Source organism: Boleophthalmus pectinirostris, unplaced genomic scaffold (assembly GCF_026225935.1).
Source record: "Boleophthalmus pectinirostris isolate CB_2022bp ecotype Guang Dong unplaced genomic scaffold, ASM2622593v1 HiC_scaffold_2, whole genome shotgun sequence".
Classification (NCBI taxonomy): Eukaryota; Metazoa; Chordata; class Actinopteri; order Gobiiformes; family Gobiidae; genus Boleophthalmus; species Boleophthalmus pectinirostris.
In genome coordinates this window covers 2,903,129-2,928,369 of record NW_026571152.1, presented here as the reverse complement: position 1 = coordinate 2,928,369, position 25,241 = coordinate 2,903,129, and the positions used below count along the sequence as shown (strand labels likewise).

Below are 25,241 nucleotides of genomic sequence, written 5' to 3'. Positions count from 1 at the left end.
TAAACCACTTAATGAGTATTTTACTCACTCTTGAACTTGTGCAGTGGTGTTTGTTTTCTCCAGTGTGTTTCCTATTTTTCTGTCGAGGAATCCATTTTTCAGTCTTGCAACTTCAGCCAGCGCAGTCTGAAAACAATTCAGTCATAACATTCAGATTTAGACATACAAAGTTTGTCTAAATCTAAGAGACATTAGTGTATTCACAGACATGTTTTTATGATATTATTAAGTAAAAGTAGACCTCACTTGTAAGCTGCTGGTCAGTGGAGCACCAAATCCACTTTTAGTCACTGATCCACTCCTGCAAAGTCAATCAAATAAACAGACACTTATGAACAATTACATTTATGTGAGATAATCCAATCTTGACAAATTAAAATAATATTGTCTTTAATACTCTCCATTAACTGGATTTCTGAACTACTACTGGATAATACAGTTTAATGGATGTATTAAACAACTATCAGCTGAATTCTACATTTAAATCAAATAAATCTCCATCATTGCAATGCCTTTGTTCAGATTGTTCAGCTCTGACATTAAGTTGATCCTAGTATATGTTTACCCAGTGATCTTCTGGGACCTCCTCCTCTGGTACTCCACCTCATCCACAGTCCACACGGCTCCTTTCACATTCTCCACACGAACAAAACACTTGTGCAGGCTCAGGTTGTGTCGCACGGCGTTCTCAAACAGGCAACAGGAAATCAAACAATACATCCCAGCAGGAGTGACAATACTGACCAAAATCAACATCTCCTTTTTTATTATCTCAGTGAATATTTAGACTATACTTATGATATGTCAGTCCATCACAATCGTGGTAAAACATCTCGGTAAATGTCATGGTTTAGGTTCAAGTTAAATAGTGAATGGACTGTGAAATTAACCACGAGTACAGAAAATCACTTATTTGAAGAATCACTCTGTAAGTAAGACTTTATCCCAGTCTTTATCTTCAGTCATTATTTTTACTGTATAGATGATCATTCAAAACAGCAAATGTGATTATTAAATATTTTATATATAAAGCATGGTGGTGCAGTACCTTCCAAGTGGCAGCGTTGCGTCTGAAATAAGCAAACGTTCGAGTGAACCAGTTGTAAATCTCATTGAGGGTGAGCTGCATGTCTGCTGCCTCCATGATGGCCTAAAGGCACAAGGTCAAAGCAAGGACATTGTTTAAGATAACCAGTTGAAGAGCACTGTGTAAGAGTACTGTCATTTACAAAGAGTACTGCATGCAGAATACTTTTCTGTTGAGTTGCATTATATTACAGTCCCTGACAAAAGTCTTGTCGCTTATCCATTTTGTAGAAACAAAAGCTTATAACCTGACTTTAAATTAATCGATTGGTTTTAGAAATGTCTCATCTGAAAGCTAAAACCCTCCCAAATTATGCTCAATAAACTAAAATAAATTTGCTTCACTGAAGAAATATCGATCATTTAATGAACACAGAAAGGTCAGATTTTGGCAAGACAAAAGTTTTGTCGCCTACAGAAAATTGAACAAATAATTTACTTCAAATACAAAAATATGTTGCATAACGTCAGTGAATGAAGTAGTGGTGCTGTGAGATCCATATTTAATATCTTGTATGACTTCCATGAGCTTGAAGGACGCATCCATGCGGTTCGACAATGATTCATACAATTTGTTGATGAAGTCATCAGGAATAGCAAAGAAAGCGTCTTACAGCCTCCCAGAGTTCATCAATATTCTTTGGTTTTGTCTTCCATGCTTCCTCTTTCATTCTACCCCAGACCTGCTCAATGATGTTCATGTCTGGTGACTGGGCTGGCCAGTCCTGGACCACCTTGATCTTCTTCACCTTGAGAAACTTTGATGTAGAGATAGAAGTATGTGATGGAGCACCATCCTGCTGCAAAATTTGACCCCTTTTATGGTTGGGAATGTAAGAGGAGCTAATACTTCTTGATATTTTAGGTTATTGATATTTGCCTTCCACCCTGCAAATGTCTCGCACAGCCCCAGACTGGATGGAACCCAGACCAGGATTTTTCCACCCTAACCAAACTTAACTGTTTTCTGGGTGAATCTTGGATCCATGTGGCTCCAGTAGGTCTCCTGCAATATTTGCGGCGGCTGTGATGTAATTCAACCGAGGATTCATCTGAGAAATCCACCTTCTGCCACTTTTCCAGTGTCCATCCTTTTAGCAGGCTGTGGGCCTTGGCAAATGCCACACGGTTTTTTTAATTGCCTTTTGTTTAGTGCTGGTTTCTGTGCACTGATTCGACCATGGAGGCCATTTCGAGACAGAATTCTACAAACTGTTGTGGTTGACACAGGGACTTGAGGTGACCAGGCCTGGTGGAGTCTGCTGCAGTGGAAAAGGGGCCTTTGGATTTTTGAATCAACAAACGGTCCTCCCGAGCAGTTGTCTTGCGGCGTTTCTGCTGGACCTGGGCTTGTCAAAAAACATTTCCAGTCATTTCAGATCTTTTTCTTATTCTTTGTACTTGAAGCTGAGACACATTGAAGGTGTCACCACCTCAGCAGTGGATCTGGTCTTCAGCCTCTTGATAATTAAAGCTTTGGTCTCAGGGTGGATCTTAGGCATGTTGTCAGAGGTCAAGTTGCAGTTGATTTGAAGGTCTGGTGTGCTGGGCTTCTTTTTATACACACCCACTAACTGATTGATCAGTAACTGATCACAGGTGAGGCTGTAATCTAGGATTGGTGCATCATATATGACAAGACGACAAGACTTTTGTCTTGCCAAAATCTGACCTTTCTATGTTCATTTAATGATCAATCTTTCCTCAGTGAAGCAAATTTATTTTAGTATATTGAGCATAATTTGGGAGGGTTTTAGCTTTCATATGAGACATTTCTAAAACCAATCGATTAATTTAAAGTCAGGTGATAAGCTTTTGTTTCTACAAAATGGATAAGCGACAAGACTTTTGTCAGGGACTGTACAGTGTAAAATTGTAGCATTCATCAGGTGTATGTTAAAGTGTTTGTTACCTGTCGGATGAGTGTGGCGTAGGTGAAAGGAGGTCTTATGTCTGTGTTCTTGTAAAGTTCATATTCTTTCTCTGAGGAAGACAAAGATGCAGAGCGCCAACTGTTATGACCCAGCTCTGAACAGGGATATAAAAGGAAAAATAACAAATATAGTCTAAAATATTTACACAAATCTATTTAAAAAATAGACCCTAAAGAAAGAAACCAAAAGTGTGTGTGTTCATTTATGCAAATATGAGCTGCTGCAATGATTGAAATATGGAAATAATCAAGTATGATCCTAAGCATGACTAATCAGAATCAAACATATAGTAAAACATGTAGAACATATCTGAAAAGAACAACTGAGATCATGTATAAATATTATTTTCAGCCTGACCTGATGACAGAGAGTAGACCAGGGGGTGTTGTCGTACTGCTCCAGTGGAGGGGGGGTCAGGGGCCTCCTCCTCACTGCTCTCAGACTGGACTCTTTCAGATTGGAGCCTTTCAGACTGAATCCTCTCAGACTGGACTCTCTCAGGGTCCAGAGTGTGTGCAGAGTCCAGACTGACTGAGGTGAACTTCTGAGTGAGAAGCACAGATCCAACCTGAAGCATAAGACACATCATCCTAAACATGAACAAAGCTCTGGATCATCTTCAGTGTCTGAGTGTACATGCACATATAACTGAATATATAATGATTATTTCTTCACTTTAAACTAAGAATATTTAAATGACATGCATATTGTAAAACCTGATGTGAGGTACATTACATTTGAATAAACGTATGATTCCAAATTGTTACCAACTTTTGACAAGAAGTTAAAATTAACTTTTGCTCAAGAAATATTTGTTTTATTTAAGTATTTTTATGTAAGTAAGTTTGGCCAACTGTTTCTTTAATGGAATCAAAATAAAATTAAAAATCTTAACAGACAGTATCTATCTCTATGCACAAGGTGAAACCACCAGGCCACAGAAAATCTGTGCAGACACGAGCCAGCTCATTAATATTAATAATGCATGTCTTTAAAGGTATTTTTTGCAGTAAAAATGCAGGTATACGGATAAAATATAGATATGTTCAATGCCATATTGCGGAACATTTCCAGCAAACCAATATAACACTGGAATAATCAGGTGGCAGACAGTTATATAGTACTGTATAGGGCACCTTTAATTTTCTTTCCTGTTCATTTTTGTTTAGTTTTTGTTTTGCTTTTGTCTGCTACAATAATAATCTGACTGTTACTATGACAACACGTATTAGACAACAAAATTAACACATTAACAAAGAGTTTAAGGGCAGCAGCCACAGCAGACAGAAGCGACAGACTGGAACAAAACGATTGGATCCACTGCTCAAACACAGCCCTCTGAAATCACCGGAGGAAGAAGACAATTACGGATAATTAAAGGGTNTTCATTCTACCCCAGACATGCTCAATGATGTTCATGTCTGGTGACTGGGCTGGCCAGTCCTGGACCACCTTGATCTTCTTCGCCTTGAGAAACTTTGATGTAGAGATAGAAGTATGTGATGGAGCACCATCCTGCTGCAAAATTTGACCCCTTTTATGGTTGGGAATGTAAGAGGAGCTAATACTTCTTGATATTTTAGGTTATTGATATTTGCCTTCCACCCTGCAAATGTCTCGCACAGCCCCAGACTGGATGGAACCCAGACCAGGATTTTTCCACCGCCAAACTTAACTGTTTTCTGGGTGAATCTTGGATCCATGTGGCTCCAGTAGGTCTCCTGCAATATTTGCGGCGGCTGTGATGTAATTCAACCGAGGATTCATCTGAGAAATCCACCTTCTGCCACTTTTCCAGTGTCCATCCTTTTAGCAGGCTGTGGGCCTTGGCAAATGCCACACGGTTTTTTAATTGCCTTTTGTTTAGTGCTGGTTTCTGTGCACTGATTTCGACCATGGAGGCCATTTCGAGACAGAATTCTACAAACTGTTGTGGTTGACACAGGGACTTGAGGTGACCAGGCCTGGTGGAGTCTGCTGCAGTGGAAAAGGGGCCTTGGATTTTTCGAATCAACAAACGGTCCTCCTCCCGAGCAGTTGTCTTGCAGTTTCTGCTGGACCTGGGCTTGTCAAAAACATTCTCCAGTCATTTCAGATCTTTTTCTTATTCTTTGTACTTGAAGCTGAGACACATTGAAGGTGTCACCACCTCAGCAGTGGATCTGGTCTTCAGCCTCTTGATAATTAAAGCTTTGGTCTCAGGGTGGATCTTAGGCATGTTGTCAGAGGTCAAGTTGCAGTTGATGTGAAGGTCTGGTGTGCCTGGGCTTCTTTTTTCATACACACCCACTAACTGATCGATCAGTAACTGATCACAGGTGAGGCTGTAATCTAGGATTGGTGCATCATATGACAAGACGACAAGACTTTTGTCTTGCCAAAATCTGACCTTTCTATGTTCATTTAATGATCAATCTTTCCTCAGTGAAGCAAATTTATTTTAGTATATTGAGCATAATTTGGGAGGGTTTTAGCTTTCATATGAGACATTTCTAAAACCAATCGATTAATTTAAAGTCAGGTGATAAGCTTTTGTTTCTACAAAATGGATAAGCGACAAGACTTTTGTCAGGGGACTGTATAGTGTAAAATTGTAGCATTCATCAGGTGTATGTAAAAGTGTTTGTTACCTGTCGGATGAGTGTGGCGTAGGTGAAAGGAGGTCTTATGTCTGTGTTCTTGTAAAGTTCATATTCTTTCTCTGAGGAAGACAAAGATGCAGAGTGCCAACTGTTATGACCCAGCTCTGAACAGGGATATAAAAGGAAAAATAACAAATATAGTCTAAAATATTTACACAAATCTATTTAAAAAATAGACCCTAAAGAAAGAAACCAAAAGTGTGTGTGTTCATTTATGCAAATATGAGCTGCTGCAATGATTGAAATATGGAAATAATCAAGTATGATCCTAAGCATGACTAATCAGAATCAAACATATAGTAAAACATGTAGAACATATCTGAAAAGAACAACTGAGATCATGTATAAATATTATTTTCAGCCTGACCTGATGACAGAGAGTAGACCAGGGGGTGTTGTCGTACTGCTCCAGTGGAGGGGGGGTCAGGGGCCTCCTCCTCACTGCTCTCAGACTGGACTCTTTCAGATTGGAGCCTTTCAGACTGAATCCTCTCAGACTGGACTCTCTCAGGGTCCAGAGTGTGTGCAGAGTCCAGACTGACTGAGGTGAACTTCTGAGTGAGAAGCACAGATCCAACCTGAAGCATAAGACACATCATCCTAAACATGAACAAAGCTCTGGATCATCTTCAGTGTCTGAGTGTACATGCACATATAACTGAATATATAATGATTATTTCTTCACTTTAAACAATAATCCTTTAAATGATGCATATTGTAAAATCCTGATGACTGAGTGTATACATACATTGAGATCCAACCTGAAGTATGACAATCCTAAAATGAACAAAGCTCTGGATCATCTTCAGTGTCTGAGTTTACTGCACATATAACTGAATATATAAACTTTGACAAGAATACATTAATTGTAATTAACTGTTTGCTGATGTGAGGTACATTACATTTGAATAAACGTATGATTCCAAATTGTTACCAACTTTTGACAAGAAGTTAAAATTAACTTTTGCTCAATGTTTGTTTTATTTAAGTATTTTTATGTAAGTAAGTTTGGCCAACTGTTTCTTTAATGGAATCAAAATAAAATAAAAAATCTTAACAGACAGTATCTATCTCTATGCACAAGGTGAAACCACCAGGCCACAGAAAATCTGTGCAGACACGAGCCAGCTCATTAATAATAATGCATGTCTTTAAAGGTATTTTTTGCAGTAAAAATGCAGGTATACGGATAAAATATAGATATGTTCAATGCCATATTGCGGAACATTTCCAGCAAACCAATATAACACTGGAATAATCAGGTGGCAGACAGTTATATAGTACTGTATAGGGCACCTTTAATTTTCTTTCCTGTTCATTTTTGTTTAGTTTTTGTTTTGCTTTTGTCTGCTACAATAATAATCTGACTGTTACTATGACAACACGTATTAGACAACAAAATTAACACATTAACAAAGAGTTTAAGGGCAGCAGCCACAGCAGACAGAAGCGACAGACTGGAACAAAACGATTGGATCCACTGCTCAAACACAGCCCTCTGAAATCACCGGAGGAAGAAGACAATTACGGATAATTAAAGGGTGAAATTGTTTTGGAGTGTTGTGATTACGGAGCAGTATTTGTGATATTAACAGCTGATTAGTTTGTATGTTAAACCGAGCGTGTCTCAGGCGCTAAACATAATGGAGCCATCGGACACAGCGGCACACACCTGGAGCTGGACACAAAGGAAGAAAAGAGTTTGGTTACCACTGAATATGAAAGTCTTTATCATGAGTTTGACATAGTTCCTTATATTTGCACTGCACATGACAAGCTCGATCTGCATCTCAGTGTATCATACTATCATTATTCATTCTCCAAAGATTTTATTGTGGTGGTGTGCTACTTTTGTAGAGGATGCATGACTTTTTAAAGGCAAAAACAAACCTGATTGCATTTTAGAGCTGCAAAAACATGTTAATCGTGTAGTCTGGATGTGTGGGGAACTTCACAGAACTGTAGAAGCAGCTTGTGAAACATTCGATTATAAACCTTTTGTCCAGTTGACAGAATTGAATTTCTCCTTTGCTATACATCTATTTATGAAAGCATATTGATGATAGAAGATTTTTGCGTTGGATGAGAAGCAGTTTCCAGAGACAGAGAGAGAACTATGTGGAGACTATAGAGTTGGAGAAGGGACAAAGAGGGCAGACATAACACTTCATTCTGTAACATGTTCTTCACTCATCATGGTTCAAAATCACATCCAGGCCATGCCAGAGTCAACTTCACTGATGAAAAGTGAAACCAAAACAAGACAATTTCTGGCCCTGACTTCGTATAGTTTTCCCTCACAGCTCTGTGCGGGGCTCATTTCACGGCTCATTTGTCTTTGTCCTTTCTTTGTCTCAGTCTTTACCTGTGCAGTCAGAGGGTCAGTGGGTCTGTCCAGTGGAGCAGGAGAAGCCTCTAGAGAAGGTAAACGCAGGTGAGACATCATGGCCTGGAGACGCTTCTTCTCCTTACAGAGCTGTGCACAACAATCCACACACGGCGTCAACACACAGGAAAAAATCTGTCCGCTAGTGTTACATAGATAAACTTACATTACTTGTTTGTATTTTTTTTTTTTTTTTCTTGGCATGACAAAACTACACTTATGATTTTATATTCTTAATCATTATAAAGAATTTTCTATCAATGTAATAAGCATTTAAATAAAATCTAGTCACAAATAGAAGCATCGTCTGGCTGCAGAGCTCCTCGATCTCCACTGGTACAAAGTAGGGATGGGCATTCGATGAAATTTCATTAATCGATCATCGGGAGAATTAACGATCGATTATTGATTCATCATTAATGTTTTTACGTTAAAATGATCATGATTATTATAACTACTAATTTGCATAAATAAATTGAACTTTTTTTTTAAAACTCAACATATAAAGTATAACCACTCTAGAGCCACATCAGCCCGTTTGACATTATCATGTGTTTGATGCAGATTTGTGCAAGTCTCACGGAAACAAAACTTAAAACCACATGGCTAATTTGCATAAACTAAGTGAAGAAAAAAGCAGCTCTTGTGACTCAGTGGAATACAGGTTAGTGTGACCATATTTGTGTTTGTCAAAACCAGGACACCGTACGGGGGGAGGGAGGTGGGGACTCGTCATCGACATTGAGCGACTCTCACCTGGCAAAACTTTTTCACGTTTTTCGGTGTCCTGGTGCTTTGAGGTCCCTGGCACCCCCACTGGACACCGAAACATATGTGCTGATTTGTACACTGTGCACATGGTCTCACACTTGTTTCAACTGGGACGGAAAGCAGGGAATTTCTTGTGCAAGTCATCGTTAAATGGGCATTTGCGCTTCGGCAAGTTGCAGGCTGACCGACTGTTTGTGTCTGCTCGCTCCTTCTGAGTGCAGAGAGAGCTACAAAAGACGCTCAGTTTAATGGCCCAATGAAAGATAATGAAAACCTCAACATTTGCATCACTTTATGAAAAAAAAAAAAAACCTGGACGGGGAAAAATGGATGTTTGGTCACCCTACACTACGCACAGCGACCTACATTCAGTTTGTTGATTAAAAATGAACATAATCGACGAAATTCTTAATGATCAGTTATCAATTAATGACTAATCATGCCCATCCCTAGTACGAAGTTTCACAACCAAACCCAAACCTCAGTCAACCATGTTACTGTCATAAATCAATGCATGTGTGTTATGAAGCGTTTTGTACTCGACCCTGGACGTGATGTAGTTGAGCTTTTTGCAGAGCTCTGTATAGCGGCTGCAGCCAGACTCTGTTGAATAGGATGCTTCTCTTACCTGGACTTGGAGCTGCTGCACCACCTGCCTCTGGACTCTGCACTGAGCTGTGGTTTTGTCGTCCAGACTGTGCTCACTGTCCATGTGTCTGAAAGGTGCACAGATTATGATCACTTTGAAATTATAGAGAATCATTATTAGTATTGTCCCACAACTTAAAATAATGTAAGTGTAGAAAATGGATCATAATGCAGCAGTAATTACAGGATGCGAGGTGCATGGACTTGGATTTCCACCTAATGTCACCACGAACTTGAAGAAATTAGTCTCTGCTCTGAAGGGGTTGATGGTGTAAATATTATAACATGATTAAAGGGCAAACAGATCTGGAGTTGTGTTTTATTTCATTCTTAAACATGTGTATGTTTAACACACAAACCCTGCACATTTAGGCAGAGTTCAAACAAAAAACACTGTTCCACCTTGTGATGTCATGTGGTAATACAGAAGTGCTTCACTGTGTTTTTAAACTCCATACACCTTCACTACAATCATCTGAATCATTTCAGCCCTGGAATTTTCAGTATCTACAGAATCAAAGGTAGATGCTAATTTAACTTAAAACTATTGCTTCATGACATCACAAGGTGGAACAGAGCATTTTGAGCTTTGGAGATGTAGACAGACTAATAATAAAAGAATACTCAAACATGTGAATGAAACAAAACACAACTCAGGTCTGTTTTTGAGGATGAAACAGCACTGTTGTTTTTGTTTTTCTTTTTATAATCCCTGTATGAAAATTGTCCTTTGCATTTCACCCGTCCTTTCAGGAGCAGTGGGCAGCACATGGGCCCTCAGGGACCCAGCTTCATGATCTTGTTGCTAGGCTTGGTCAGGATTGCCTTAGCTGCAGGACTGAATCTATGCTGCATGTTTTGAGATGATGGTGGAAACTGGTAGCCTGATTCATCAACCAGTTTCACTTTGTAGAAGAATTAGAATTCGTTCGCTCAACGGTAGGCGAGTACTTTTTATCATTTAACCAATCGCGATGTATGTAATGTGCCGCTAACAGGGCTAACTGGTATATTAAGCTTTTCCCAAATCTTGTATGAAGAAGGACAATAACGTCTTTCCCCTTGATAAAAATCACTAAACATTCTCTTTGTTCAGTCTTTAAATCCTGGATCTCGGAATCGTTGACAACACAGAATGTCTGGCTCTTTGGTGATTGGCTTTTGCCCGAACTTGCTCTCCTGGGTTTTTGCAAACCGTCTAGTGTATTCTGATTCCTGACCTAGTCGCTGGAGAGAAATGTAACTGAGCGGAGGCACTAGGTGGCACCAGCCTGACTAGCGTGTCCGGAGGAAACCCACCCAGATACGGTGAGAACATGCAAAGTCCACACAGAACAGCCCAGGTGACCCGGGGATTGAACCTGGAATCTTTTTCTTTCTTACTCTACATCGTCATATACAAACCACCTCAGCACTGTCAAAGTTTTATTGATGATTTTACTGAGATGCTTTCAGTTGTTTGCACAGACTTTGATGGTTTAGTCATTACAGATGATTTTAATGTACATGTGGATAATGTGTGTGACAAAAATGCCAAAGAGCTTAGTGTTGTCCTTGAAACTTTTGGTCTGACTCAGCATGTCAGTGAGCCCACTCACAACAGAGGACACACTCTGGACTTTGAGGAGCACGAAGCTCAAGCACCGTGTCCACAGCAGCTGAACATTACTGAGTGTACACTGCAGTGTAGAACAATGAGCTTATGCTGTCGCTTTTGTTTAGGTGTTCATGTGGAAATTGTCAGTGGATGCGGGGTGCAGGAGGGGTGGAGGCAGTGGAGTGGGGGAGGGGGACGGGTGGGAAGCGCTTTCTGCTACGTCAAATATGTCATAGGTGTATCTGCCGCGTCATCGTTGTAACAGCTTTAGTTCGTTGTCACGTGGGAGGGTGGCAGAAATACACTGCAATTTGTTAAAAAAAACAATCTAAAAAACACTTACATACATCATATACATGGCCCACACATCACTCTTAGAAGGTAGAAAGCTCTGAAAAGTTGATTTTGCATGAGATGGGCCCTTTAAACCAAATTGGCAATCAATGGCCTTAATTTTTCCTTCATTGAAACACATAAACAGTTCATACGAGTAAGAGCGTACATTACACTGTCAGCACACGCTCCCGTTCTGTGTTGAGACTTACTTGATGAATTGGCTGAAGTCGACACAGACCGCATCACAGCCGGGCCACGCACACACACCATGACTGAAGAGTGTGTGTGTGCAGTCTGCTTTAACAACACTAAAAACACAAATGAAACTAGCATCACCCAAAAGTAATAATCAAACACGACACAGATTTTGGGAAACTAATGACTTGTGATTTGGGGACATGTAGTTTTTTAGTTTAAAGGGTGAAACAAACAAGAGCACAGAATTCCCAGTGGGACATGAGGCTCTACAAAGAACAGTGTGAGTGAAAACATGTCTTTGATGTTTCCCAAAAATACAGAATATTTTGGGTTTCATTTCAGGCTCAGTGTATTTTAACAGTGTACCTTTTTGGATCAGGAGGTAGAGACTTGTGCTCACTGCCCTGTTTCTCTGCTGGGACGTTATCGATGTCTTTAACTTCTGTTATTCCGCTCAGGAGCTCTTTCCAAATCAGCTGAAATTCTGCAACAATAAAAATGTGTTTATTCTTTTTCATTTCAATATTGTGTAGTCTTACTTTTATATTGCACACAACTACACTATTTATCGTATTTTCCGGGCTATTAGTCACTCTGGATTATAAGACGCACTAAATGGTCTATTTTCGAACTTTTTTTTTTACAAATACATCGGACTTTAAAGGAAACACAACAGTTGGATGGGTCAGTGGGACTTTGTTTGGCGCATTTACGGTGACTAGGGTGACCATATTTCCGTTTGTGAAAACCCGGGTGGGTCAGGACTAAACCAGGTCTAAATCAGGACTAATCTTGGACTTAAGAGAGAGAACCCGAGCAGTTTGTCCGCAAAGCGCGATCGGGCAATTGCCGCATTTACCTCCGTGAGGTGCGGAGCTCTCCATCGGTCCTTTCTCCTGCTGTCACCTCCGAGCCCATCCCAACAGTGAGTTCTGTTTCAGTTCTGGTTTAGTCCTGGTTTACTCCTGTTTTAGTCCTAGTTCAGTCCTGGAATTAGTCCTAGGTTAGTCCTGGGTTAGTCTTAGTTGAGTCCATGGCGTAGGCAGCACAAAGTTTGATATAATCTCAGGTTAACGGGCAGGTGCGGTGCTGTATTGCGGGTCTCCAAAAATGGAGCGGTGCAGGACTCTGCACTGTAGGCTCCATTACGGAATAAATGAATCTTCAGTTCGTTACATAAAGAAGGAGAAAAATAACAAAAGGACGACAGCAGCAATAAGTTTTAAGAAAGATGTAAAAAGGTTTGTAACTGTCCTGTCTGAAAAAAGTGTGTGCTGAGGGGTTTTACAGACTTAAAACAGATAGAATAACTGTAAAATATAAAGTTGACTACTTTGCAGATTAAACCTATCGCAGGTTATTTTTAGAACGTAACCCCAGCAATAAACTAGAAACCACTGTACTCTCACTTCGTAACCTGTGCACATGGCCTCCCACTTGTCCCGACCGGGATAGAAAACAATGTGCATTTGTGCTTCAGCATGTTACAAACTGACCGACTGTTTGTGTCTGTAACTCAGAAGGAGTGAGCAGAGAGCTACGAGAGCCGCTCAATTTAATGGCCCAATGAAAGGAAATGAAAACACGGACATTTCCATCACTTAAAAAAAAAAAAGACCCGGACGCCCAGGACAGGACGCAAAATACGGACATGTCCAGGGAAAAACGGACGGTGACTCTGGGCTTTGTTCAGTTGTGGCGTGTAGGGAGGGTGCTGTCTGGGGCCGCTGGATTGTCGGTGTGTTCGCAGTGACTCAGTTGTTCAGTTGTGTCTAGAAGTGGCACATTGCGCCTGCTTTTTCGGTTTGTTCCTCTGTTCCGTTCCTCGTCTGCGTGGAGTGATGAGTGTGTCTGTGGGTGTGTTTCGCTGTGCGGTCGCTGTCTGCTCCGTGTGTGTTTGTGTGTTCTGTGAGTGGTGTGGCTTTGTAGTTTACTGAAGTCGTGCTGGGACACCCGAGTGGATTCATGTATAGGGCGCTCTGGATTGTGGGGCGCGCATTCGTTTTTTGATGGTGTTGGAGACTTAAGAGTGCGCCCTATGGTACGGAAAATATGGTTAGTTTGTAGTTAGTTAGTGTTAGTAAAATGTGTTTTGTCCCAGTGCAGATGTATTAAGGTCAAAATAAAGCCGCTATGTGCTGACTGCATCGAATAATGTGTTTTTATCAGCCATGTGCCACTGTGGCCTCTGAAAATTGTCAAACTCGCTTCAGTAAATAATAATTTCAAAAAATGATGATTATTTTTGTATTATTTTTTTAAAATCTGGTATAACTTGCTAAACAAAATGCCACGTACATTCTTCATTTTTCATTCAAGGTCCCAAATAAGGCTTTAAAAATCACCTTTGGACACATTAACACTTATACTGTACTTTTATGTTGTATTTTAGGTTTAAAATGAGATTGTGCATCTATCGCTGTCTCAGTCAATGAACTTTTTATTTGTTGGAGCATTAGAAAGAGTGGAGACCTGGAGGGAGGCAGGAGGAAGAGGAGGAGGGCACTGGCCTCTGGAGGAGTTGCTGCTGCTGGAGCTGAAGGAGCTGCTGGAAAACCCACTGCTGACAACTGGGAGCCTGAGTCAGAGGCACACAGGGAACAGTAAATAAGTTCAGTCAATGTGAAGTTTATGGTACTGCAACCAGAAGCATGGGGACCTCTGGAAATGCACACAAAAACTGAAACACAACGGTCACTCTACAAATGACACTTCTCTTCACACAAGCTGAGATAAAGCAAATTACAAAATAAACATACTTTATCATTTTACCTCATACATGAACTAAAGTTGCATTGCTTTTATTTTAGAGATGTTTTTTAAATGACATTTTTTGTAAGACAACCACACTTTTTCATTGCTTAGTCATAACAAACTCTTCCCAGTCTGATCAGCTCATCAAAACAAAATTCTTTACTGCTTTTTATAAAGAAATACAATTAATATTATGCAGAATTGAGTTTTGGCCTCCACAATATTTTCTGTTTCTCATGTGGCCCCATGGAAAAAATAATTGCCAGCCCTGACTTACAAAGAAAAAAAAGGGAAAAAAGACTCACATCTTTGAGTTTTTTTCCACTGTGCTGTTTGAGGAGCTGCAGGTGAATCTGTTGTTGTTGCTTTTTGTAAAAGTCTTTCAGATGTTGCTGGAAAAACAGTGTAAAAAGAAAATAGAAACAAGTCTTTAATATAATGAGAGAACAATCAAAAAGTCAGTGAAACATCCAACATTTCTGCGCTGTTTTGTTTCTTTTTACTGCCTGATGCTTGAACCTCAACTAAGACATTTACAGGTGTGATCATGAAGGTCAGAGGTGGATCAGGTCACTTCCTCTTCCTGAGCAGGACTAACGCATGCTTATTTATGGTTGTGGTAACAGTTTTCTTTGCATTAATCTTGTTTTTCCACTCGTAGCATGTCTCCTTCACGCCGGCATTAGGGTGGAGCCTCAGTCCTGCAGCAGCATCTCCACCTCTCCTGTACCAATCAACCGTAATGTTTTGTTTAACCTGTCATAAAAGCTGCCTAATGCTGTTGGAGCCACACCCTGACTGTCTTGTTTTGTTATTAAAGTTACGTGTAGTTGACTTGGAATAATTATAAGAAATATTTTCAGAAAAGTCCTGAGGGCAAATCTGGGGAAAAGTCAGTAAACGTGCTATTTCCCATCATTTGAAAGTGCTGATTCCAAATATTTTGTTTACCAAGCTGGATTTTGAGTTTTAACACTGCTAATTATCATAATTTTTAGCTGCTGAGGGCAAGTACCGTCTCAACTGTTACAAGAAATTTCTAAGAAGAGCATCAGAGTCAAGAGGAGAAGCAAATGATGAGCAGGGAGAATACTGATGTGGTTGATTCATGACTTAAGGAAATCTGCAGCAAATGGACACATTTTGGAACTGAAAGAAGTTTACTCACTACTGCTCACTGCTACCAAAGAAGGTGTTGAAATCTCACATTCATTTCTTTCTCTCGTATATCGACGCTCAAGGAAGACATTGAGCCTCATGTAACTGACGTTTACGAATTCATAAAACTACAAAATGAAGAGATTACAGAGTGGTACAAACAGTGCTTCTGCCAACTGAATTTGTGCATATTCCAGTGTCTAAATTATTGAATTAAAGGAATGGATGCTGAGGATGATGAGTATTTGATACGTGTCTACAGCCCTGACATGGAAGATGATTTTCTGTCAGTGGTGGATGTGGCCCTACAGCTTCACTCACAGTCAGCACACAAAGGCCTTAATACTTCTAAAGAGAATCTAAAAACATACCATATTATCATCATATTACACATCATTATGACTCCTGCACCATTTTAACACTCAAATATGATTTTTGAGATCAGTGCTATTTTGTTTTATTGATTACTTTAGAAATAAATGGAAAAAACAAATTCCATATTAATATGCACATTCATATGTAAATTAGAAGGCTTAGAACTCAAAATCCAGCTTGGTAAACAACATTCAGAATAAGCAACCTCAAATGATGCAAAAAAAAAGGTTTACTAACTTTTCCTCAAATTTGCCCTCAGGACTTCTCTTCTTGTGAAAATAATCCTGATGTGTAGATTTTGTACGTGTTACACAGGTTAACTACACAAATATGCTGAGTTACTTAATCACACTACACTGTGTCATGAAGTTCTCTCCATGTAGAGTCTTTTACCTGTTGTAAGAGCAGAGCCTGTTGTTTGTGCTGGAGCAGAGCCTGGAGTTGGTTTGGAGTGAGGAGCTGCTGCTGTGGAGCCATCATGGCCATCACCAGCTGCACACAGACAAGCAGCAGAACCACACAACTGTTAGGAAGTCTAATAATAAAACACATAAAAATAACACATGGCAAATCCGGTGCATCTCAGCAGGGTCAAATATATGGCATGAATTTTGTTGGAAAAACCTAATGAGATTTTTCATTACACAAGTACAAGAGATACCAAGGAACAGATGATGCCTGCTGCAGATGTGGGAATGACGGGGCTAGTCATTTCCATATTTTTGGGGAATGTGGGGTCATCCAAGAATACTGGTCAGAGATTCATGAACATCTGTAGAATGGCATACTTCCATACCTGACATATTGTATTGAAATTTGGGGCAATAACTACCAAACATTACTTCTTCCCATTTTCAAATTGCAAAAACGTGTAGTGAGAATAGTGCATAAGGTTGGTTACCTGCATCATACAAACGATTTGTTTTTCAAATCAAAATTTTTATTATTTTTTTATTTAGTGAAATTCCACACTGCTTTGCTTTTGCATAAAGCAAACAAAAATATGCTCCCGTTAAATCTCCAAAAACTGTTCAGTACACATGAAGTTCATTATGAATTAAGGGGAAGGGGTAGCTCAGTTGGTAGAGCATTCGCCCACTGATCTGAAGGTCAGCGGTTCACAGGTTGAGTGGTCAGATCCACTGACCCACAGGTTGGCTGGTGTGATTCCAGCTCCCACAGGTGAATGCTGCCGTTGTGTCCTTGGGCAAGACACATAACCCACCTTGCCCGCAGTGTCTGCGTACACTGGTGTGTGAGTGTGTATGTGAATGGGTGAGTGGTTCCTTGTTGTAAAGTGCTTTGAGTGCCTTGAAGGTGGAAAAGCGCCATAGAAAAATGTGACATTTACCATTTACCAAGGGGTCAATTTAAAACAAAAGTGAGAAGCACCAGGAAAAGCCTGTGTGTATCTGACCCCATGTGTGGGGTCAGTCTATGGAATGGGTTGGGAGAAAACCTGAAGCAGTACAAAATGGGAAAAAAACAAAAACAAAACATTTTGGGGTTAAAATTATATTTTGTTTGCATGATATGTAATTTATTTTTGCTATATGTAAATATCTGTTAAGATCTGTGATCAATGTACAGAAGCAACCACATACATTTTGAAAATAGGGGTGGGTTCATATAAGTTTTTCTTCTTCCCACTCCTTTTTGAAAAATGTGCTTTTCTGTTGGTTACAATGTATATGTAGTATATATGATAATTGTTTCTCTCTTGGCACAAACTCGAAATAAAAATGAATCAATCAATCATTTGTGACTTACCACCACTGATTGTGGAGTGACTGAATAATGAACTGTAAAGGGCTTTGGGTATCTTGAAAGGTGCTATATAAATACTATCAATCAATCAAAATGTAAAAACAGGAAAATTCTGCCATGTAATCCATTTATTTTAACAAAGTAACTTTAATCCAGTTACCGCTCATTGAAACAGTAACTGCAACTGAATACAGTTACTCATAATTTGTACTCTGATTACGTAACTCCCTTACATCCGTTACTCCTCAACACTGTGTATATGTTTAAAAATGTAAAAGCAGGAACATGTGATTTCATTTTACACATTGCAAAGTGTAATCTGCTTTTACACATAAAAATAAAATAGGCCTGTTGCCTGATGATGCGTAAGTAAATATTAGAGGAGTTTGAAAGCATTTTAATGGTATCGGATCAACATTGTGATGCTTATTATTTGGTATCATATCAAAGCAAAAATCATCGGTATCACTGGTCTATTTCTTTCAAAAACAGTGAATCTTGATACAGTTACTCGTGCCTTTTTTCAGAAATCACAACATTAAATTCTACAATGTCGTGAACACAATCTATACCCTTATATAAGTGAAAATAAACACAACAACAGACAATAGACGAGGCGAGTGTCAGTGTTAAACAGTAATTCACCTCCATGGAAGCGTCTTCAGTCCAATTACCAAAGTGTTGAACGTTTGGAGAACATCATTAGAGCAGATGTGTGGTGACCCTGAGCTGGAGCTGACCACATAATTAGGAACACAATTACATGCATGTTGTGGCTCTAATAGAAGTGTATGCGTATTAATAAAGCCAAACACGCCCGGAATAATAATTCTACTTTAGCTAAATAACACTGGGATTTACCGTCTTTGTGCAGATGTTCTTTACAGATGCACGCAAACACACAGATACAACAAATTTTACAGGAATATTTACTACAAAGTTTTTTTTTGTGTTTTTTTTTTATCTTGAAATTATGTCAAAAATTGCAACCAAATATATTACAATAAGCGCGACCTTGTTTGGATTTCTGTTTCAACCAATACTGACATATACAATTTTTGTATCATTGTTGTAGCGAATAACTATTTTCCAATATCACTATTAATTAGGGGTGCAAAAATATCAAAATATCGATATATTGTATAGTTTAATGTGATTATACAGTATTAATATTGTGGGCTGCTGTATTGATATATCACCAAAAGTATTTTTTTGGTATATTTTACTCAATTATTTTGTTACAGCTACAGTTTTATTGCTTGTTCAGAGGAAGGAAACTCATTTATGTGACACATTTGACATTTTCACTGTTTTGTTGATTAAAATGTTTGTGTTTCATATGAACTTTGCACAAGAAGTGATTTAACAAAGACTTTTTAGTATCACAGCCATGATTTAGACTTTAGTTTAGTTTTTATTGAACTGTATAAAATAGATTTGAAATATATTGACTCGAATTGAAAGCTCACTATATCTAGATATGTATCGTACCATGGCCTATGTATCGAGGTATATATGGTATCAGCAACTTCTGAATGATACCCAGCCCAACTATCAATATATTTATTTTTAAATGATGTCAAGCTCCACATAGGGGAATAGATCTGTATTTAATGTGTTCATTTTGATGTCATTTAAGGAGTTGTTTTATGTGAACACTGATTTGTGGCTCTCATCTATTGTAAGTGTTTAAACAAACCTCTGGACTGATTGAGTTTTGGATTAGATTTTTGATTGAGTGCAATATTTAAATACAGTGCAATATTTAATAAAGTGCAATATTTAATAAAGTGCAATATTTAAATACAGTGCAGTGAGTTTTTTGTCGTCTTGTGTGTCACAGCCTTTTTTTATGTTTTGCATCAGTACTACAGACCTATTTATTTAATCTATCTTTTATTTATTCTTATTGTCTTATTCTTATTTTTTCTTATTCTCTGTGTATAGTGTGGATTGTTCATAACGTATTATGTATATTGACAGTAAAAGACATTTTATTCTATTCTATTGGTCACAGAAGTGAAAATAGAACCAGTTTAGCACTTCAGTGAAAAACGGGGAAATGCTGCTCTCAAGTGTCAAGACTTGTAAGTAGTAAAACAAACAAGTAATAAAGATGTTCCTTCAGTAAATGGTCATTATTTTAAATGTAATGTTCTAAATATATATATCTCTATACATGGGACTTTTTAAAATGAGCCAATATTAAGGCAAAATATTTTAGTATCACTTAGTTCTGTGGTAATTGTATCTATTTCTCTTTCTTTATCCATATTGAATTACACGATTCCATATGGATAGACAAAGAAAATTCAGTATTCTGCAGCAGCTACATTGAAACAAACACGACACAGCATCCATCCTCTTCCATTCATCAGGTAGAGACGTAAAGAGAAGCTTGAATAAAGGACTCCCCTGTCTGCCCCCCTTTAATTTAATATAATATATGATTTAATATAAAAATACAACTTCACTTCTTATTCTAGAGAAATAATTTGGATTGATTCAGTTTCTATGTAAATCTAAAAAATGTTGTGATTTTCTGAAGGCTTTAAACATAACCTGTAATCGTCTTATGCACAGTGGTGTTTCTGGCCTGTGTGGCTTTGTCAACCGTCATGACCCGTTTATTGTATTCTAGTTTTTATGATTATATTGTGACATGTGTAATCACAATTATCCATTAACCAAGTAATAATCATTTCAGGTTTGTCTTTAGAAAATCCAGCTCGAGACATCAAAAACATCATTAGCTGCTCACTCCAAAGATTTCTGTCCAAACCTTTTTAACACATATTTCTGAAAAGCCACTGACATAACACTATCTCCATTATCCTGCCTCACAAATACGCAGATAACCATTTATGTTATGATTAAATGCAAAACGACATTACACTGGAGAGGCTGGTCTTTTATCAAACCTGAGAAAACCTGCCTCTGCTCTCTGCCGTCTTCATTTGAAATACTTTTGGAGTTTTTTTTCTTTTGGTTTGGAAAAGTTTCATATCAGGAGCTGTTATTGTGCTTTTTACGTTGAAAATCACACTCTAGGATTCAGTGGCGTTCTGACATTGACACTTCATTATAGACACTGAGAAATACCACAAATGTATACTAGTACTATGCTCGAAAGAGGAGATACTAGGTCCATCCACAGTTGTAATGTAATGTAGAAATATGGTATAGCAGTAATTAGTTTGTTTTTACTAATTATTGTAGTTAGTCCCAAAGGTCAGTGGGTCAACTCCAACTAACGCTCAATACTGTTCCACTAACATTCAAAGATTATAACTTTTAGGACATGTAATCATCTTTAATATATTTGAAACTAACCTATGTTTGATTTTGGATACATGCATACTGTTGTTGTGCTCTTGGGCCAGATATTTTGCCCACCTTGCCTATTTAAATGTGGTGCGTGACAAGAATAAAATATGTTGGTTTAGATCAGGGGTGTCAAACTCAAATTCACAAAGGGCCAAAATTAAAAACTGGGACTAAGTCATGGGCCAAACTAAATACTTATAGAAAAATGTCAACAACATCTGCATGTTTTCTCTTCTTTCGAGATATGTAATGATAAACCTTTTCTTATTAAAATAAAAGTTTAATAATAGTTTTGCTTAAACATTGAATCCAGAACAAACTAAATATAAAATAATAACAACATTTGAAATAAATAATGTCTCCATAGTCTATCTGTGTGCGGCAGGCAGCTCTTATACATATTTGATAGGATCTCACCGGTCAAATATAATAATATCATGGGCCAAATTTGGTCCCCGGGCCTGAGATTGACATGTCTGGTTTAGACGCTCAGTCAGTTTTTGGCATTCAGATTCTTGTCCCATTTTCACAACTTTGATGACTGTGACTATTGTTGGAGCTTGTCTTGAACCATTTCCCCTTTGGATGATGGGTAAAGTTGTACTGTCTGTTTCTAGTCAGTGCTACAGCTCGACTGACCCAAACACCCCCGTACAACAACATCGAGCTGTTTGACTGTGTGCTCCATAATGAGACTGTTTGGGACAATTATTTATGCAAAGCCAAAAGTTCTAGTGAGTAAGAACAGACTTTTTGAACAGACTTTTTTTTTATATATATATATATAATTTTTCACACATTTTTAAACTTTTATTAATTTATTTATTTTTTGAATTACACCACTAATTGAAACCACAATTAAAATTTGTTGGCTTTACTTTCAGTGCTGCCTTTGTAATAATGTAGAAATACATTTTAATATGAAAAAAAACAAAAAAAACATTAACATTATTTTACTATATGAAATTAAAAACTTGTTCTGTGTATTATTATTATTATTTTTTATTTTTTTATCTCAATCTAAAATGTGTCTCAGATGAAGTGCAGCGGGAGTCACTGAACCATTATAAATATAATAGCAGATCATAGTCAGCTGTTGCAGAGATAACAACAGAAAATTCTATTCTGTCAACTGGACAAAAACTTTGAATGATATTAGCCATTAAGAAAAAATGAACCATAAACCAACTACATTCAGCAAATTCTGCCATAAATCCCCATGAAGCTTCCCTACATCTACATTTTAAAAGAAATATGTTGTTAGAATTTAGAATAAAACATTTGTTATTATTTTGAGTAGTAAATTAAATTTCTGCACTTGGAACGAGACATGATCTTTATTATTATTATTATTATTATTATTATTATTATTATTATTATTATTATTATTATTATTATTATCATGTCTCATGGGATTTCTCTCTTGGTCCACAACTATTTTAGTCAAACTGCAGAATAGAATCAAGCTAAATCCTTAATTCAGTCCATTTGAAGTTCAAGTTTCGAGTTGTGTGTGTTTGTTGTGTGTTTGTTGTGTGTATTGGTGTGGCCCCAGAGCAGCTCACCTGTCTGTGCTGGAGGCTGTGCCAGTGGTGAGCGCTGGTTTCTCGGCAGGACGCCCCATTAGGCGAGCTCTCGTTGGCCCTGGTGTCTGAGTGAGAGAGGAGCGAGCTGACGGAGCTTTGACGAGCGGTGGAGGGGCTGAGGGGCGACTCCGGCATCGCACTCTCACTCTAACCAACATGTACAGCACACACACACACACACACACAGATTTATTTAGACTTTTACATAAATCATTAAACAAAAGTGGAAATCAGGATGCAAATGATTTCTCTATATTACAGGCGAGGGCATCTTGAAAATCTTGTGGTGTCAGTAAGTGAATGAATTTAACAATGGGAAATATCCATAAACAAACAAATTTAAAGTGTAACAATAAACTGCTAATATGTGAAGCTTTTTTGTTCCCTTTTTAAAGCAGAACTTATTTTTACAAGCTACATTTGAAATCAGAAACACAAATAATATTATTAAAATGATAACACAATATAAATCAAAATCTAAATATCAAAATACTTAAAATATTCAGCCAAAAAGAATAATAAATTACACTTTTCCTTATCAACAAGTACAGATCAATTTGTGCATGCTTCAAACAATTCATAAACTTGTCTGAAAGTCGTCCACATGCATTCACTTTAGATTATTAACACTAATTGTAATAGTAATAGTAATAGTAATTTGAGCGTTTCTTACCTGTCTCGTTGTTGGGCTGTGTTGTGTATTGTGAGCAGAGCTGAAGTGTGTGTCTCTGTGTGGAGTGAGACTCAGATCTGAGAGATTCTTCTTTTACCTGAGGAGGAGGAGGAGCCTCTGTCACTCCACGGCACAGTCACAACACATCCCCCATTTCCTAAGACTTTAATCGTCACACTCTTCAGAAATCTCAAGCGTTGTCACATCGTATTTATATTGTAACCCCGAAAGTCTGTCCGGTCAAATGCTCGAGCCTGTTCTTATTTAGGTTGTGTCTCTGGGCCTTATGCTTGAATCTGAGCTTTGTGAGTGGTTGGTGATGATCGGAGAGGCCATCGGCTCATAACGTCAGTCATGTGTCTATCAATTTGCCCCGTGGCAGCTGTAGTTACTGAAACTTGCCATCATCACGTTTGACTAGTGCAATGAATTGTTCTCTATTTGGAGCAGTATATATCCACATTTCACAGATTTAACTTGAACTGTTCGGTCTTTGTGCATTTATTTCTACATGATTTTTTGGGTTGTGTCTGAGACTTTATTTAGCATTGCTGTGTCTAAGAACAACAACTGTCATAGCAGAATCAAAGTGCTATTTACGGTTCTGTCTTCAGTCTTATTTATCCTCCAAAACAAACAAAAGGATAAGTGCTTGTGATAAAGGCTGTAACCCAGATTATAGAGATTTAGCACAAGCAGAAATAGAGCAACTTTATTTTAGAGCGACTTTGTAGAGGCATGTCAGCGTGCGGAGAGTTAGTTTCAAATGATCTGCAACAGAATATTATTTATGAAGATTTGTTTTGTTTTTGTTATGACTAATAGGATAGTCTCAGTGGACCTCCAGTATGTCCTGTCCACAGTCTCAAGAAGAGGACCAGGCTCTTCAAGTGATTCACAAAATATATTTAGATCCTTGGTGATAAGTAACATGAAGCTCACTCTGTCAAAGAATCAAACCCGGGAAATTTTTACTGTGACACTGAAGTGTTAACCACTCTGCCACTGTGCACAACTGAATAAAGTGAATTAGTGTATGCAAAGGTCATTCACTCTGTAGCTTTGGTGGCATTTAAAGTCTGTCAATACAAACAAGTGATATTTAAAAAAGTAATTATTATTCTCATTTCATCTTGACATAGAGTAGATCTGCCGATGCTCTGATTGGATCATTTATAGCATGTGAACTGTGTGTGAGTCTGTGTCCTGTCAGGAGTAAGTGTGCTGTAAACTCACATGGACATACTGTGTCTCTGTATGTCTATTTATAAAACAGTAAATGGTGTTGTTTTGACAGGTTTTGGTGGGATGTGAGTTCTCATGAGGGTCTCTGCCAGTCCGAATGTGCAGCTACACTATAGCACCCGACTATAGAGCTACAGACCAAACTTTGAGTCCATTTGTCTCATCATATTTACAAGAAAAGCCATTTGAATTTATTTTGCTTCAAATTGTATTTCTCAAATTGCATAAATATTATAATATAATTTGTATATTTATTTGGCTGCTAAAAGTGACATTTTTTTGGAGGATTGCATATAATTCCATTTTGATCCCTGCCAATTTAAAACTTAAATTTGTACTTTGTTTTTGTAATTGTTGGTGTTTATTTCTTTTGAAACTAGAAATGCTGTTGTGCTTCATATGCCCCTCTAATTAGACTGGTCTTACATAATAAGCTACACTGTCCATCTGTCCTAAGTGTCCTCTTGGGATTTTTAGTGACAGGTTGCCTCTTGTTGAAGGTCAAAGTTCAAACTGTTGTGTCCTGTTCCAGTGAGGACCCACGGGTGCTCTGCAGATCCCATTAAACAGGTGCCTCTGTCTACAGACTGTAACTCAATCCCTCTTTGTTCCAGCAGGGGGTATTGTGGAACTGAACAAAAGGCTGGAATTAAAATCAATAATAAAAACCTTTTCTTGGCTTCTTTCTATACTGCAGAAATCTAGAGAATCATTTCAATAATGATTAAAATCTAAATATCTACAATTTATGTATTTAT

At 38.1% G+C, this 25,241-nt stretch overlaps 1 protein-coding gene across 1 annotated transcript; it reads right to left on the bottom strand.

The window, feature by feature from the left end:
- Window positions 1-24: 24 nt before the first annotated feature.
- On the bottom strand, window positions 25-22,700 carry LOC129409403 (forkhead box protein P4-like). Its single transcript, XM_055155356.1, has 15 exons — window positions 22,545-22,700; window positions 16,279-16,377; window positions 14,658-14,744; window positions 14,071-14,176; window positions 11,965-12,082; window positions 9,448-9,535; window positions 8,028-8,138; window positions 6,030-6,240; window positions 5,651-5,766; window positions 3,378-3,588; window positions 2,999-3,069; window positions 1,049-1,150; window positions 566-687; window positions 247-301; window positions 25-126 (listed from the first exon to the last, which is right to left on the bottom strand). The coding sequence occupies exons 1-15, from the start codon at window positions 22,698-22,700 to the stop codon at window positions 25-27; spliced, it is 1,755 nt and encodes a 584-aa protein (XP_055011331.1).
- Between the last annotated feature and the right edge of the window lie 2,541 nt (window positions 22,701-25,241).

Bases quoted from the DNA above. Each gene is read 5' to 3' on its own strand.
- LOC129409403 (XM_055155356.1), bottom strand. From the start codon at position 22,700: ATGCCGGAGTCGCCCCTCAGCCCCTCCACCGCTCGTCAAAGCTCCGTC. The intron at 5,767-6,029 runs GTCAGGCTGAAA...ATCCCTGTTCAG, and splicing joins GGTCTACTCTCTGTCATCAG to AGCTGGGTCATAACAGTTGG. The intron at 302-565 runs GTAAACATATAC...TTGACTTTGCAG, and splicing joins AGGTCCCAGAAGATCACTGG to GAGTGGATCAGTGACTAAAA.